At 39.6% G+C, this 13,754-nt stretch overlaps 2 protein-coding genes across 2 annotated transcripts; both read right to left on the bottom strand.

Annotated features, from left to right (window-relative positions):
* Positions 1-1,478: 1,478 nt before the first annotated feature.
* On the bottom strand, positions 1,479-5,475 carry LOC111236718 (T-lymphocyte surface antigen Ly-9-like). Its single transcript, XM_022765566.1, has 11 exons — positions 5,230-5,475; positions 4,470-4,628; positions 4,204-4,329; positions 3,937-4,100; positions 3,386-3,479; positions 3,171-3,269; positions 2,991-3,011; positions 2,420-2,440; positions 2,271-2,297; positions 2,114-2,174; positions 1,479-1,968 (listed from the first exon to the last, which is right to left on the bottom strand). The coding sequence occupies exons 1-10, from the start codon at positions 5,303-5,305 to the stop codon at positions 2,152-2,154; spliced, it is 810 nt and encodes a 269-aa protein (XP_022621287.1). The 5' UTR covers positions 5,306-5,475; the 3' UTR covers positions 1,479-1,968; positions 2,114-2,151.
* A 312-nt stretch (positions 5,476-5,787) lies between these two features.
* LOC111236695 (docosahexaenoic acid omega-hydroxylase CYP4F3-like) lies at positions 5,788-13,374 on the bottom strand. Its single transcript, XM_022765520.1, has 14 exons — positions 13,229-13,374; positions 10,716-10,920; positions 10,178-10,322; positions 9,937-9,990; positions 9,523-9,650; positions 8,913-9,034; positions 8,681-8,827; positions 8,343-8,466; positions 7,868-7,934; positions 7,531-7,660; positions 7,222-7,355; positions 6,928-6,992; positions 6,760-6,842; positions 5,788-6,662 (listed from the first exon to the last, which is right to left on the bottom strand). The coding sequence occupies exons 1-14, from the start codon at positions 13,357-13,359 to the stop codon at positions 6,443-6,445; spliced, it is 1,755 nt and encodes a 584-aa protein (XP_022621241.1). The 5' UTR covers positions 13,360-13,374; the 3' UTR covers positions 5,788-6,442.
* Positions 13,375-13,754: the final 380 nt, after the last annotated feature.

Below are 13,754 nucleotides of genomic sequence, written 5' to 3'. Positions count from 1 at the left end.
GAGTTCGATTGTAGATACAGCATGTCCATGGGAGTTGTTTGGTCAGCTGCAGCCACTGCTCACAGCATGAAGACCAAGAGCTTCGTGATTCTTAGTTGTTTTTCTGCATTTCTTAGCAGGAGTTGTTTATTTTTCTGTGGACTGTTTCTACAGCTGAGCTCAGGGATGTGATGAATCTGGTCAGTATTCGCAAGACCTGGTTTCTCCTTCTCGGGAGGGGAAGGAAGAGATGAAAACATGGGAGACTGTATGTGAAGGAGAGTCATCTGAGTGAAAGTTATGTCGTTTGCTGTGTGGGAGAGTCCGCCGTCTTGGCCTCCAGCCCTGGTTTCTGACAGGAAGTCCTTTGAGTAAGTAATGAGTCAGCAGCTGACTGGGTCAATGTTGCAATGTTAAATTAGCCTATAAATATTTCAACCGTGAATCAGCTGAAATTTGAGATGTTTGACAGAAAATAAGAAAAAGCTCTCAGTGTTTATCCTAAACTCAAATTAAAGCTAACTTTAATCAGTAATATAACTGACTTTGACTTTGTATTTACTATAAGCAGCTGGCCTGTCTGCTAAGCTTGCAAAGGGAAAATGGAACCATGAAAATCACTTTAGGGGACTCTAGGTTTACATGGAATCATGTGATCGGAGACAAAGGAACATTCAGAAAACATACATAAAATAATGATCTACATGTTTTACATGCTACTAAAATGCACCGTTTAATCTGCAGATATAAGGTAATGTATAGTAATACATGAAAAATGAAATGATTAAAAAACATGTTATATAAAACAGTCAGCTGCTTTAATACTGATGAAACCTTGAAAACATCCTGTTAGAAGTGAAATGTGTCGACTTGCTGCCCTCAAGTGGTTCAATGTAGGACACACAAGAAGCTGCAGTTCAGGGTTGAGATTTTGTTGGTTTTATTAAATCTAGCACTTATAAAAAAAAAACACTTGTTTACACATTTACACCTCTACATTCTTTACATCATCACACTGTAACAAACCATGACAAATAACCAGCTCACAAGAGTGAATAAGTCAGTGCCTTTTGTCTGGAAAATAAGGAACCTCTGTCTGCAACACTTCAACAATTCTTGACAGACACTTTCAATTCATTAGTGCTGCTTTGTCAGTTAAAAGGACATTCACAAATATTAGAAAAATCTCATTAGCTTGCATATAATAACAATTGGATGTGTAATTGTAACTTTGTTAAAACTACAAGGAAAAAACAAAGATTAAGACACTTTAGAAGAAAGAAAAGTAAGGGCAAAAACAAACCTTCAACCCAACATTTTAAAATGTGTCTTCAGAGTTAAAAGCTAAATACAGATGAATCATGTCATCAACAAAGATGAAGATTTTAATTAGAATTTAATTGCATACTCACACACACACACACACACACACACACACACACACACACACACACACATCTTACACTATTTTCGAGTGATGCTACACACACAAAACATCGCATAGAAGCTGTTGCTGAGGAGTCAGTAAGTGGTAAAGTCCTGTACAAAGCCTGGATTGTTGGTTGTGCTGGCAGCCCAAACCAGACAATGGCGTCCCTTTCCCCCCCCCGTTTTGTCAGTCTAATTCGAGCCGCACGAACCCACACCGGATCTGCCTCAGATCATCAACAACCGTTGATTTAATGAGCTTGAGGCACCAGTTGGTGTCAGGTATGCCGTCCGCCACAGGAAAGCACACTAAAATGGGTTTTTTCTGGTATTGCCTGAAGTTTCTCTGCCTCTCTGGAAACACAGCACAGACAGATACACTGCGAGAAAATAAAGTATAACAACTAGGACTGATCCCATACTGCATTTAGTGTCATTGTATTATTTGGATACACTTGTGGATTTCCTAAAACATCTCAGCTTCACTCTGGATCGTCTTGTTTTACACCTGACGGGTCCCGACTTGGCTTCGTTTGGCCGCCTATGTCATTGGTGTTTCCTCTGCCAAATGACACAAGGAAAGAAGAAGAATCACACACTGCTGCAAAAAATTACACACCTGAATGGAAAGCCATAAATGTCATTAAATACTGTACAAATATGTGAAATATTTCTTGACAAGCAGGTGATTGTTTTCCTCTCTTACCGTCCCCTTGTTCCTGCTCTTGATGAGCCTTTACGCCATTAGATTCGGCATTCATTTCCTCCTGGATTAATGACATTAAAATACAGATTTGAACTTTTTTAATATAATAAAACAATTTGGACAAATTTAAAGAAAATGGGGTGTGGCTTCAACTTACGTGGCCTCTCTTTCTTCCTCCAGAAGTCTGTAACGTAATGTTAGACAAAAAGGAAGACACATTAAGAGAGTCCACTGTTACATCTGACTGTAAAGGTACTGTCTATTTCTCTAAAATATAAAAAGGTACAAGTGACTTGAGTTACTGACCTGCTTCATGGGGCAGGGATTCTGCAGGGGGAGAATGACAGAAGAGAATATGTTACGGAGGCCAATGTTTATCAGTTTGCTTCATATGAACAGAAAGAACTTAGCAGACAATCATCAAAAGCAGACACTTTTCCTCATGTTTTCAGCATTAATGTGGTGTATTGCATCAGGCAGCATTGTCACTTAACAATTTATAGTTATAGCAGGGAAAAGCAATGTTTAAATAATTCTGAAAATGTATTAAAAGCAAAGTTTGACCAATCTGAGAGTAAAATCAAATACTGGTAACACTTAAACCATTAATTGGCATGTAACAGTTTACACTGTACCACACTATAATGTACTTGCAGATATCAGGACATTTAAAGACATGAAGATTATTGTGTATTAACATTACATATTACAACTGTGTTTAACTACACTGTCATTCATCAAGTAGCCTCCACTTACGGGCGCTCACAGGAGGAGTTATAGTTAACAAACACATTATATCCGTCTGTATCTACCCAGCATCTTCACAGAAACAAGGCCTCAGACTTTGTTTAAAACTTTTTTAAAATAGCTTTCCTACCTTTTTGGAAAAACCACATCCCTGGTGGAAAAACACAGGATAATAAAAATCTCTTTAACAGTTTCAGGTAAAATACAGAAATAGAGATACATGCACAAAACAGAATTCTGTTTGCTTGCTTTATGCTAATATTAACTGCTAATATGCTAAATAATTACAGTATGATATCATAATTTATACCTGCTTTGCATCGGTGTACAATAGCCAGCATTATTACAGCTGTCAGCAGACAGATGAAGACTATGAGTCCTGAGTTGACGTTCAGACCCCGCTTAGGTTCTGTAAAATTACAACAATAGTAATAAGAGGCCTTCCATGGAAACATTTGCACCTTAAAGTCTTATTTGCCATGACAGACTGTGATTCCTTCCATTTTTTTCATAGCGATAACTCACTCTTGATGAAAGGGTTGGGGATGGGTTTGCTGCTCTCCCGACTGACCGGATTATGCATCTCACAGCTTAACTCCTTCATGGTTTGACTTTTCTCCTAGGAGATGAGTGACACAGTAAGTATTATCAATCACATCCCATACGTTTTTACACTGATTTCTTTGCGCCTTTGCCCTCAGCACGTTTTAGATTTCCCAACGACCAAGTCAGTGATAATGAAAAGAGAGCAGCCTTAACAACATTATACTGATTCTCCACAGTGGCACTGATGTTGAACTCCTTAAATTTCCTTGTTAATTATAAACTTCACAAAATTCCTTTATGTTACATGAACTGGGCGATAAGAAAAGATAACAAGGGCCGCAATTAACGCTTATTGTCATTATACTTATTTTCTCACTTAACTATTTGCTATATAAAGAAAATAGTGAAATGGTCCATCATAATTTGAGTTGGCAATTTTCTGTTAATCACTCAATCTTGAGGTCTAAAGAAAACACACAGGCAGACACATGGACAAAAACTCATACTCTCATACAAAATATCAATGACACCTTTTCAACTTTGTGCTCCTTAGATGAAATCTCCAATTTTGACTCATCTGACTTCCATTCGTAGGTGACTTCTTCAACGCCTGTGATGTTTCCGTCACAGGTCAAGGTACAGCTGGTCATCTTATCATCACATGATTCAGTAACAGTGGGTACAGGGACGGGAGCTGGAGGGAAAGGTGACATACATTTTATTTCCCAAAATTGAATTCAGTGAAACTCAAAGCTGCTCAATACGACTACGAAACTGTGTATAATTTATTCACTTACACATGACTCTGAGAACAATCTGAGTGCCCTGGACCTCGTTGATGCTTGGTGTGTAGACTGCATTGTAATCTCGAGTCACTCCTGTGATTGTCACCTCTCCACTTGAAGTGTTCAGGCTACAGCGCTCTTTAAACAAACATGGATATTGTTAGTTAGCTTCTCAAGAAGAGTCTCACAAATCATTAAAAATTTAACTTTTGTACCATTTAGCTTCAACCCTTGACCCATAGACACCGAGGAGTTGAGCTGCACTAGGGTCAGTATACCTCTGAAATGACGAAAATAAGTGATATCCGGATCAGTTTGTTCCCACTGGATGGCAAGGTTAGAACCATCCTTCCACACGATGCTGGTGATGGGCTTATTCACAGAGCTCTGTGGTTTGAGAACAACTTCATCGCCCTCCTTCTTGAAGAGTGTAATCTCTGCAAGGACAAAAGGAAGAGAGGTGAACCATTTTCCTGGTCTAAACAACCTTTAAATCTGGCTTTCTATTCATTGGACACTGGTCTTATTACAGAAAATGAATTGAAATTCAAAAGCAAATATATATTGACCTTTTGAAAAATGAAATAAGCCGAATTGGCTATTAATAGTTCCTTCTTGCTGTGTACCCTTGGACTTAATGAAAACTGTCACTTTACATTAATACTCTAGAAAACATAAAAACGTGGAGATTCTCAGGCAAGTTCTGAAGCTCTCCAATTCCTGTCCTATTAGTATATTGTGCATTATCTCGTATTAATGAGATCCGGATCTTGTTATTATTACGTTTCTAGTAATTATGACACACAAATCCCTCATGCACTCTGCATTGTTATCAGTAGACATCACCTGCCTGAACCTAAATGACTGACAACGATGTGAAACTGCAAGTTTACACTGGGTGGGGCCATAGATATGGAAAATCACAATACTGCGACACAACCTGCATACATTCAATATAATCCACAAAAAAGTTATTTGGTTCTAAAATGTATAAAAGCAAGTCGGAAAATAGTTAACTAGAAGCTAGAATAAACTTACCGGACTGTGTGGACACGACAGGCAGGAGAAGACACGACCAACCGGCCAACATCGTCAGGCACACAGTCGGCCACATCTTTAAGGTTAAACAGTCAGATAAACAGTCAAATCTAAACCGCTTCTGTTCTGAAGCCAGAGAAACATGTCAAGTCATGTTATTTAAAAGCTAAAAACATAACAGGCTAAGTGTGCTAGCTTAAAAAGTCAGTTAACTGGCGAGAGACGGAGGGGACAATTGAAGGAAGCTTAAAGTGAAAGTACATGTATCCAGCTCAACCGGTTCAGTCTCCGCCCCTCTGGGATGTCAAAGTAACAAGTGTAACCTCTGCTGATTTCTACCGGGTTTCTACACAATCTGAGGCTACAGTGCACTATATTTACATTTTGTTATGTTGCAGATTTATGGTAAAATGTTGCAGGTTTATGTGAAAAATAAAATATTAAAAAAAATATCAATCTACACTCAATCACCCATAATGACATGGTGAAAACAGAATTTTAGAAATTTATTAAAAAGGAAAAAAGTATTCAGACCCTTTTTAGGACACTTGTACACAGGTGCCTACAATTTCTTTTGATAGTTAAGATGTTTCTGCACCTTGAGAGTCCTGCTGTGGTAAATTCAACTTTGGACATGAATTGGAAAGGCACAAACCTCTCTACCTGAGGCCTCGTGGGTGGCATTGCATATAAGAGCAGAAACCAAGGCATGAGGTGGAAGAAACTACCTGCAGAGCCAAACTGAGTAATTTCATTTATTTTCTATGCTTTATCTATAGAGTAATGCATGGATAAGATATTTTAGCCCTTGATTTTCCAGGTCTAACTTGCTCAGACCCTTATCTAGCCCAGGCCCTACAGATAACAACAACCTGGAGCCAATTAGCTTTACTTCAGAAGTCTCTTTTAGTGTGGAAGAGTTTTTTTCAAAGTCAGGATTTATTTAAACCAAACAGCACAACAATAATAAATGTTTCAACTGTAAATTAAGTATTTTATTAATACATCATTAAATTGTATTATGTTAATTTTTAAATTGATAATAAAAGAATCATGTAGCCAAACAAAGAACTTTGTCGAAAACAAAGGTTGCAAATGCATTGAGAAACATTACAGTAGGCATAAATACAGCGACAAGAACAGTAATAAACTTATAATATTTTGGGTTTTTGTTGTTATATTATAAAACAGGTCAACATGTCATGTTGTTGGATCATTCAGCCTGTGGTTCCTCCATGTTGGGTGGGGTCAGAGGCTCCAGCTGCAGCCACAGGCCTCCCTCAGCACGCAGGACGAGCTGGGGGAGACGGCGAACGCCTCCAGAGCTGGACCCGAGTTCAGGGTTCACCCCCAGGGTCAGACGAAACCTGAGCAGGGTCAGCGCCACAACGACTCGCAGCTCTGCCAGAGCGAATTTCTGACCGATACAGTTCCTGTGAACGGACACAAATTAATTTCTTTACCAACGCATTCTTAGCTGTGTCAGACCTTATTTGGCTTGGTCCTAAATGTTAACTGTGGACACTGTACCTGGGGCCTGAAGAAAAGGGGATGAATGCATGAGAAGATCGGTTTTCTGTGTTGGTTGGGTCAAAACGCAGGGGCTCAAACTCCTAGCAGAGAGCAAATCGTGCAGGTTAAACATGACAGAGCTGGATGAAAGTGAAAATAAAATTGATGATTTTATTAGTTTCTTACATATGGGTTTGTCCAGACAGTGGGGTTGTGGTGTGTTCCGTAAATACTGACCAAGCAAATGGTACCTTGGGAAAGGTTTACAGGAACAAAGAAGTATTTTGAGTTGAGTTTGTCTAAACTGCTTAACTCTCTAAAGGTTATCACAAACCAAAAAACTACACAGATCATGAATTTCACTTCCCAGCTTTTGTTGGCGAACTGTAAAACCTTCTCAAGCGGTAATCCCCCAAAAAACCTTCTTTCGCAAATGAATCACTGTATGTGGTTTTAAAGGGGCTTGTCTCTCCCTCTCACCCTCTGGTACGGTCCGATTGCCTGGCAGCGCCATGTCCTGGGTGTATTTCCTTGTTACAGCTTGCACAGGAGAGTGGAGTCTGAGGCTTTCCCTGATGCACATGGTGGTGAAGGTAAGGTTGGCCAGATCCTCCCTTCAGAGAAAGAGATAAATGCATGTACATATATGTGCAAATGTAAATACTCCTCATTTCACAGAATTTCAAGTGCACTCAATGCCACAGGGGTTTACCATGTCGTACAGGCGAGTTTTCCACCTGTTAAATCGCAAAGAAAATGAATATTGTGTATGTGTGTGTGTTTTCTGACCACTCTATTTCCTCTCTGTCTCGTCCTTGCATTAGATCCATCACTTCCTGCCTGCATCTTTCCTGATATTCGGCATGGCGTGCTAAATTATACAGCGTCCAGCAAATCGCACTGGCTGTTGTGTCGTGGCCTGTGGAAAAAGTAGGAGGATTTAATTTTATGTCAAATCAAATTATGATTTTTATGATTATTCTGTAGATATATGAACATTTTAGACTTAAGGAACAAACGGTAACTTGCAGCTTTAAAGCAAGACTATACTTTTTGAGGAAAGTAACAACACATTCTTCTTTTTACAGATAAAAAGTTGACACCATCTTGCTTTAAACTGTCTCACCAGCAAACATGAAGGTGTTGGCCTCTGCCTGTATCTCCTCATCTGTTAGGCCTTGTCCGTCCTCATCCTGCAACACACACACACACACACACACACACACACCCCACACACACACACACACACCCCACACACACACACACACACCCCACACACACACACACACACCCCACACACACACACACACACCCCACACACACACACACACACCCCACACACACACACACACACCCCACACACACACACACACACCCCACACACACACACACACACCCCACACACACACACACACACCCCACACACACACACACACACCCCACACACACACACACACACGCTCACACACACACACACATATACACACACACACATTTACACACATCTTTTAACACAATATTTATCAGTAAGTACATTTCACACTGATGCTACACCATCTTTATTTCTCATTCATTCATGCTTCTTTCTTCTTCTGTCTTACCTTTGATAGCAGTATGATGTCCACAAAATCTCTCTTTCTCTGTGGTGCTTTGGTGAAATCTGTTTCTGTCTCCTTCTGTTGGCCAATGAGGGCACGCCGCTTCTGAACCACTTCCCTGGTGAACCTGCAAACACCAGGTTTTACCCAAACATAGAATATTATAGAATAAAATAGGTGTAAAGGGAATATTATTGCATAATAAAAACCACATAGTGAGTAATAGATATTACAGAAACAGCTTGGTTTTCATCACTTTGCTGTAAAATGTGTCATCACACCCAAAGACTCTAACATTGTTGCATAAAGGTCTGAAGGTCACAGCTGTGCATGTACTGTACCTGTGTACAACACTCAAGGCCTTTTTGAATTGTTTCCCCTGCTGTGTTTTCCAGTAAATCCAGTCCCAGTGGTGTAAAATCTTTAGGCGGCGATCAATTATCAGGTCACTGAGCTCCACTATGGCTGACACGTACTCACTGGTAGACCTGGGCAGAGAACATTTTCAAATAATAGTCAAGTTGAATACAAGTTGAATCTGTGTGTGGAAAATGGTAAAATAGGGGTCCTCACTCCTGACAGTTGCTGTTGTAGCTAAAGGCACATTTAAGTAAACTGTCCAGTGTCATCAGAGTGATATGGTCGAACATCTCTAGATTGGTCCTGCCCTCTGCCACCAGGCGGCGCCATTTATCCTGAAAGACAGAAACACAGTAAGAGAGATTGATTTTTTTTCTTCTGGAAAAACTATCAAACTAACAACCTTAAAAAAACTGGTTTCAAATAATTAACGCTTCTTACAAATGGAATTCGTTACAAAAAGTTTTGAGATCAAGCACTGCGAATGGCACCTGTACTTCTTTATTGTGGAACAGCAAAACACTGACAGCAAAAGTGGATGTGAATTTCTTTTAGGCCAGACATACAATGTATATCTTTACTCTTGTGGATACATCTCTCTTGAGATCTTGATCTTAGTGAGACATGTGAAATAAAGGATGACTTTAGTTTTAATAAACTTTGACCAGGCACATAAATCCACCGGTGATTTTTTGTTGCAGACACTAAAGGCTATGCACACATTTTACACTGTCACAAAATGTATAAAGTCACAGTAACTGAATCTGTCACTCATTTGTCCATGACAGCATCTGTGTGTATTCTGTGGCTGTGTGCATCTCACATGCATGGTGTTAGCTGATGTGTTAAACGTGACAACGTAGTTCTTCAGAATATCAAAATGAAAGGCTGGAGTCAGCAGTCGCCTCCTGCGAGACCACACCTCCCCGTTGCTTAGCAACAGACTCTGTCCTGGGAAATAAGAGAGACATTGTTTGGAAGTGAGGATGTATATAATCTAAATATAATCATCTGACTTCATTATTATTAATTTATTAGTCTTAGCAGACTTAATGATGTGAAACTTGACTTTTATCAAATGAAAAAAAACCTAGATCGGTTCCTGTAGACTTTGACATTACTCAACAGCTTTGACATCCTCTTGAATTATGAAACAATTATGAACCAATGTCGATTGCAAGTGAACTGTGGAAAACTCTTAAACTAGACTTACATCATAGCAACACGAGCTACTCACCAAGCCACGGCCGCAGATGGTCATAGATAAGCTCATCTTTCACTGTAATGCTGGCTTGAAGGAATAAAGGAGTGAGGATGTGATGGAAGGAGAAAAGAACATTAAGCATTAAATGAAGCTTGGGGAAAAGTGGCTTTAATATTTAGGCAGCTCCAATAACACTGGTGTGAAAAAAGTTTATTTGTTTGTAGCAATTACGCAAATATATCACATTTTATTTACTGATAGTGTGTAATCCTACCAGGTGCCATTAGTAGAGGTTTGACATAGTCAGGGTGGAAGACTCTGACTAGGTGATAGAAAGGCCCAAGGAACCAGCTGCAGGAGTGTTTGTATGTGCACACCAGGTCATCCACCTGGAGGAGACCTTCCTCTGTGCTCTGCATCTGAGGCACAAAGAACATCAGTTGTTTTTTTGTCCTTAAACAAAATATTACAATTGGCTCTGTGATTTTATTTTATTTTATTTTATTTAAATCTGAAAGTCCTATACGGTTGCCTTTAAAATTAAAAGGTGAGTTTCGGTTGGTTAGAACTTCATTGCTTAGCTGATTTCGCATATAAGATTTAAAGTAGACATTTCGTAATAATAATATTTTGCAACAGAGAGAACTTCCCGTATCACACTGTGAAATCTACTGTCCTTTCACCATAATGACAAAGTGGCAATATTTCCAGATCATAAATAAAGCAAATGTTGCCACTACACAAGAACTGACAAATTAAGCTATTCATGCATGTTAGTTTGTATTTCTCCAGCATTGGTGTGTGTGTCCTACCTGGCCCAGGTGGCCTTTCAGCCAGGAGTCTACAGGTGGCTTGCTGAAGCAGGACAGTCTGTGTGTGTACCAGGCGTGATGCACCAACAGCCTCATTATCCAAAATGCAACCACCGCAACCAGTCCTGTACCAACCATTTTCAGGACCTGACAGAGGCCGGCCCAGCTGAAGACCTGAGAGAGGACACCCAGGAGGAGAGACATCCTGGGACAGAAAAGAGAGACAGAGCAAGTGGTATCAAGAGGTCTGCCTTGCTTGACACCCGTCTGGCTCTGACAGCGGATGTGCTCACAATGAGAAGTTGGTGATGTTGAAACATGCAGAAACAAACCTGTTCCACCCATTACTGAGATTATTTCAACAGGAATAACAGCTGCTGTAATCGTAACGAGCAGGGCTTAAAGTGAATGCATGCAGGAAACCAAAGTCTTTTTCAAAGTCTGGTTTAAGACAATCACATCATCTTAAACCTGTGTACAGTTGACTGGGTGACTGCTGAAAGCCAATCACATAAACTATTCTTGTATAATAGCTGAATGTCTACTGGACAATAAAAAAAGAGGTCCTGGTGAAATGTTGAAGTTGTGGGCATGGTGTAGTTGCAGTGAACAGGCAAATCAAATCAAATGAATCTTTTGGGAAGATTGCCTGCCAGTCTGTCAGATATTGTGCACCCATCTCATTTCAAACAGTATTTATAACTACTGCTAAAGGCATAAATAAAGCAAGTGATTTTAAATATGCAATAATTGATTCTTGGGTGTATTGGGGCAGCAGAGATAATGATGTCAAGGCAACACTTAACTTTCATATTATGACAATACTAAGCTGTCATGTAGAGAGTAAATGAAGAAAGGGGCATATAGCTTTTTCTTGTAATTAAACAACAATGTTCAGGATTTGAATTCATTGACGTTGTATTGACTCCTTCCAGTTTAACATGAATTACTTCTCACCATGATGACTGCTGATCTATACAGTATCTAGTCATGGTTTTGAATGACTAGATCCAAAGTGATCTATGGATGCACTTTGGATAACACTTTGGTTCATAGCTGATTTGATTGGAAGGATGGAAGGGAGGGAGGAAAGGAGGACCGAGGGAAAAACCCTCTAGCTCCTACAGAGGACTATTGAAAGCTCTACGTCATCTAAATTAACGAGGGAGACACTTCCATTGTCAAAATAACTACAGTAATTTCGCACATCTTCCCCTGACATGTTTCATTCCGCCAAATATGTGGACATTATTTGATTTCAAGCTCACTTCATGAAGAGTTCACTTCAAAGAACGAAAAACACAAAGACTATTGGGACTGAGACATTTTTTGATGGAAACGAGCGACTTTTCCAACTTTCCTGTGATTGAGAGGTGAGTTTTACGAGGAGTTCCTGAAGGCCCCAGTGATTGGTCGCTGATGCACCTGAGCAGCTAAACTGTCGCCAAAAACAAGAGAGTAGTGGGAAAGTAGTTTGGAAATTACTGTTTGACTTCTACAGACTGCCTGAAATGAAAAGCAGTCGACGTTGTGTGTGTTTCCGGGTATTACACAGTTTATAACTGTAAGCTGCAGGTAAGTTTTAATTAAACTAATTGTCCAAACGTTTGGGAAAACGCCACCTAGCTAACGTTAGCTGGTTATCAGCTATTTGCTAATGCTAAATGGCTTTATTAAACGACGTAGACAAACTGTTTATTCTGGAAGGCTGCATTGAAACTTTCCCATTTTTTTCAAAACTTCGAAGGTGGGGTCGAAGGTGATTTTAAAAACAAAACAAAAACATGATTACCAATTACATAGGAGTAAAATATTTAGGGAAAATTTAAAGTCTGACAAGATAAACAAACTTCCTCAATCGTCGACTTTAACAGTTTTTTTAAGGCCAATATTTAACACATATGACATTTTCAACTTAACATCCACACTGATAGACTTCGTGAAATTTCTGCACTTGCATATTCTTATTCGAAGAATAATACTGATGAATGAATTGAATATATTTTTGTGAATGTATCTTTTAATGCTTATTTTTGATTCTGTGTATGCATGCCTAGGATCTGTCTGTTTGTATCTATGTTATATATTATTTTCCTACTGCTGTTAAACATTTGGATTACTCGCTATGAGATTGTATTCTTCTACACATAAACTTGAACTAGTGAAATCAACACTTATGAGCTCCCACATATAAAGTATGGCCACTTTGTGCCAAGAGACAGTAAAGAATGACTGAATGCACTTTTTAAAATTGAAATATACTGTATCCTCAAAATGGGCAATTTGAAAGAAAGGGTTAATGCACTTTGAACAGCGCTGACAAGCCACTGCACCTCAGTAATCACTGATGCAAAAGGAATGGTACAAGATCAACAAAATGTATGTTAACTTAGACTTGAGCAAAAGTTGTTTCAATCTTTTCAGCTACTTAAAATCCTATTTTGTTTTGGTAGAACCTCTCACTCATCTTATTAAAAACCCCCTCCTTTGTAACAACCAAAGGAGATCGCTACCTGCTTCCAACTCTCCTCTGTCGTCTCCCTGTTGCAGCTCTACCCAAACACGGCTGCCAGTTGAATCTCCCCTGCGGCCTCCTTGGGTGAACAATCTTCAAATGGAGCAGGATGAGGACTCTGAGGACCATCACAGTGGAATGCAGACAAGTGAACTTCCTTCATCTCGTTTCTACGAAGAACTCTTCTGTACCAACCAGACTTCCGGCCCTCTTGTCCCTCTAGCCAGCGCCCTCATAACCTCCGCTGGGCCACAGAGTGATGTGGTGAAACAAGGTTACCTGGGGAAGCTGGAGCGAAACCACAGAAGATATTTTGTCCTGAGAGCAGGAAGTCACACTGGGCCGAGCCGACTTGAGTGGTACAAGAGCCAGGAGAAGTTCACAGCAATGGAGAAGTCTTCTGGTAAAGCTGTGCTGTTTGGGTCGAGCAAGCAAGGGTTGGTAAAAGTAAAATCATTAAACTGATTAAAGTATGTAGCTGAGGAAACATTATAATCTATAATGAATTAATTTATTTTCTACTC

The sequence above is a fragment of the Seriola dumerili genome, unplaced genomic scaffold (assembly GCF_002260705.1).
Source record: "Seriola dumerili isolate Sdu_G_001 unplaced genomic scaffold, Sdu_1.0 BDQW01000716.1, whole genome shotgun sequence".
Classification (NCBI taxonomy): domain Eukaryota; kingdom Metazoa; phylum Chordata; class Actinopteri; order Carangiformes; family Carangidae; genus Seriola; species Seriola dumerili.
This window is presented reverse-complemented; position numbering and strand designations above follow the sequence as displayed.

Excerpts from the sequence above, each read along its gene's own strand:
- LOC111236695 (XM_022765520.1), bottom strand. The coding sequence starts at position 13,359 with ATGGTCCTCAGAGTCCTCATCCTGCTCCATTTGAAGATTGTTCACCCA. Across the intron at positions 7,356-7,530 it reads GACAGAGAGGAAATAGAGTG|GGAGGATCTGGCCAACCTTA; the intron begins GTCAGAAAACAC and ends CTTTCTCTGAAG. Across the intron at positions 6,663-6,759 it reads CCCTTTTCTTCAGGCCCCAG|GAACTGTATCGGTCAGAAAT; the intron begins GTACAGTGTCCA and ends GTCCGTTCACAG.
- LOC111236718 (XM_022765566.1), bottom strand. The coding sequence starts at position 5,305 with ATGTGGCCGACTGTGTGCCTGACGATGTTGGCCGGTTGGTCGTGTCTT. Across the intron at positions 3,480-3,936 it reads AGGAGCACAAAGTTGAAAAG|GAGAAAAGTCAAACCATGAA; the intron begins GTGTCATTGATA and ends CTCATCTCCTAG. Across the intron at positions 3,012-3,170 it reads TGTACACCGATGCAAAGCAG|GGATGTGGTTTTTCCAAAAA; the intron begins GTATAAATTATG and ends TTTTTCCACCAG.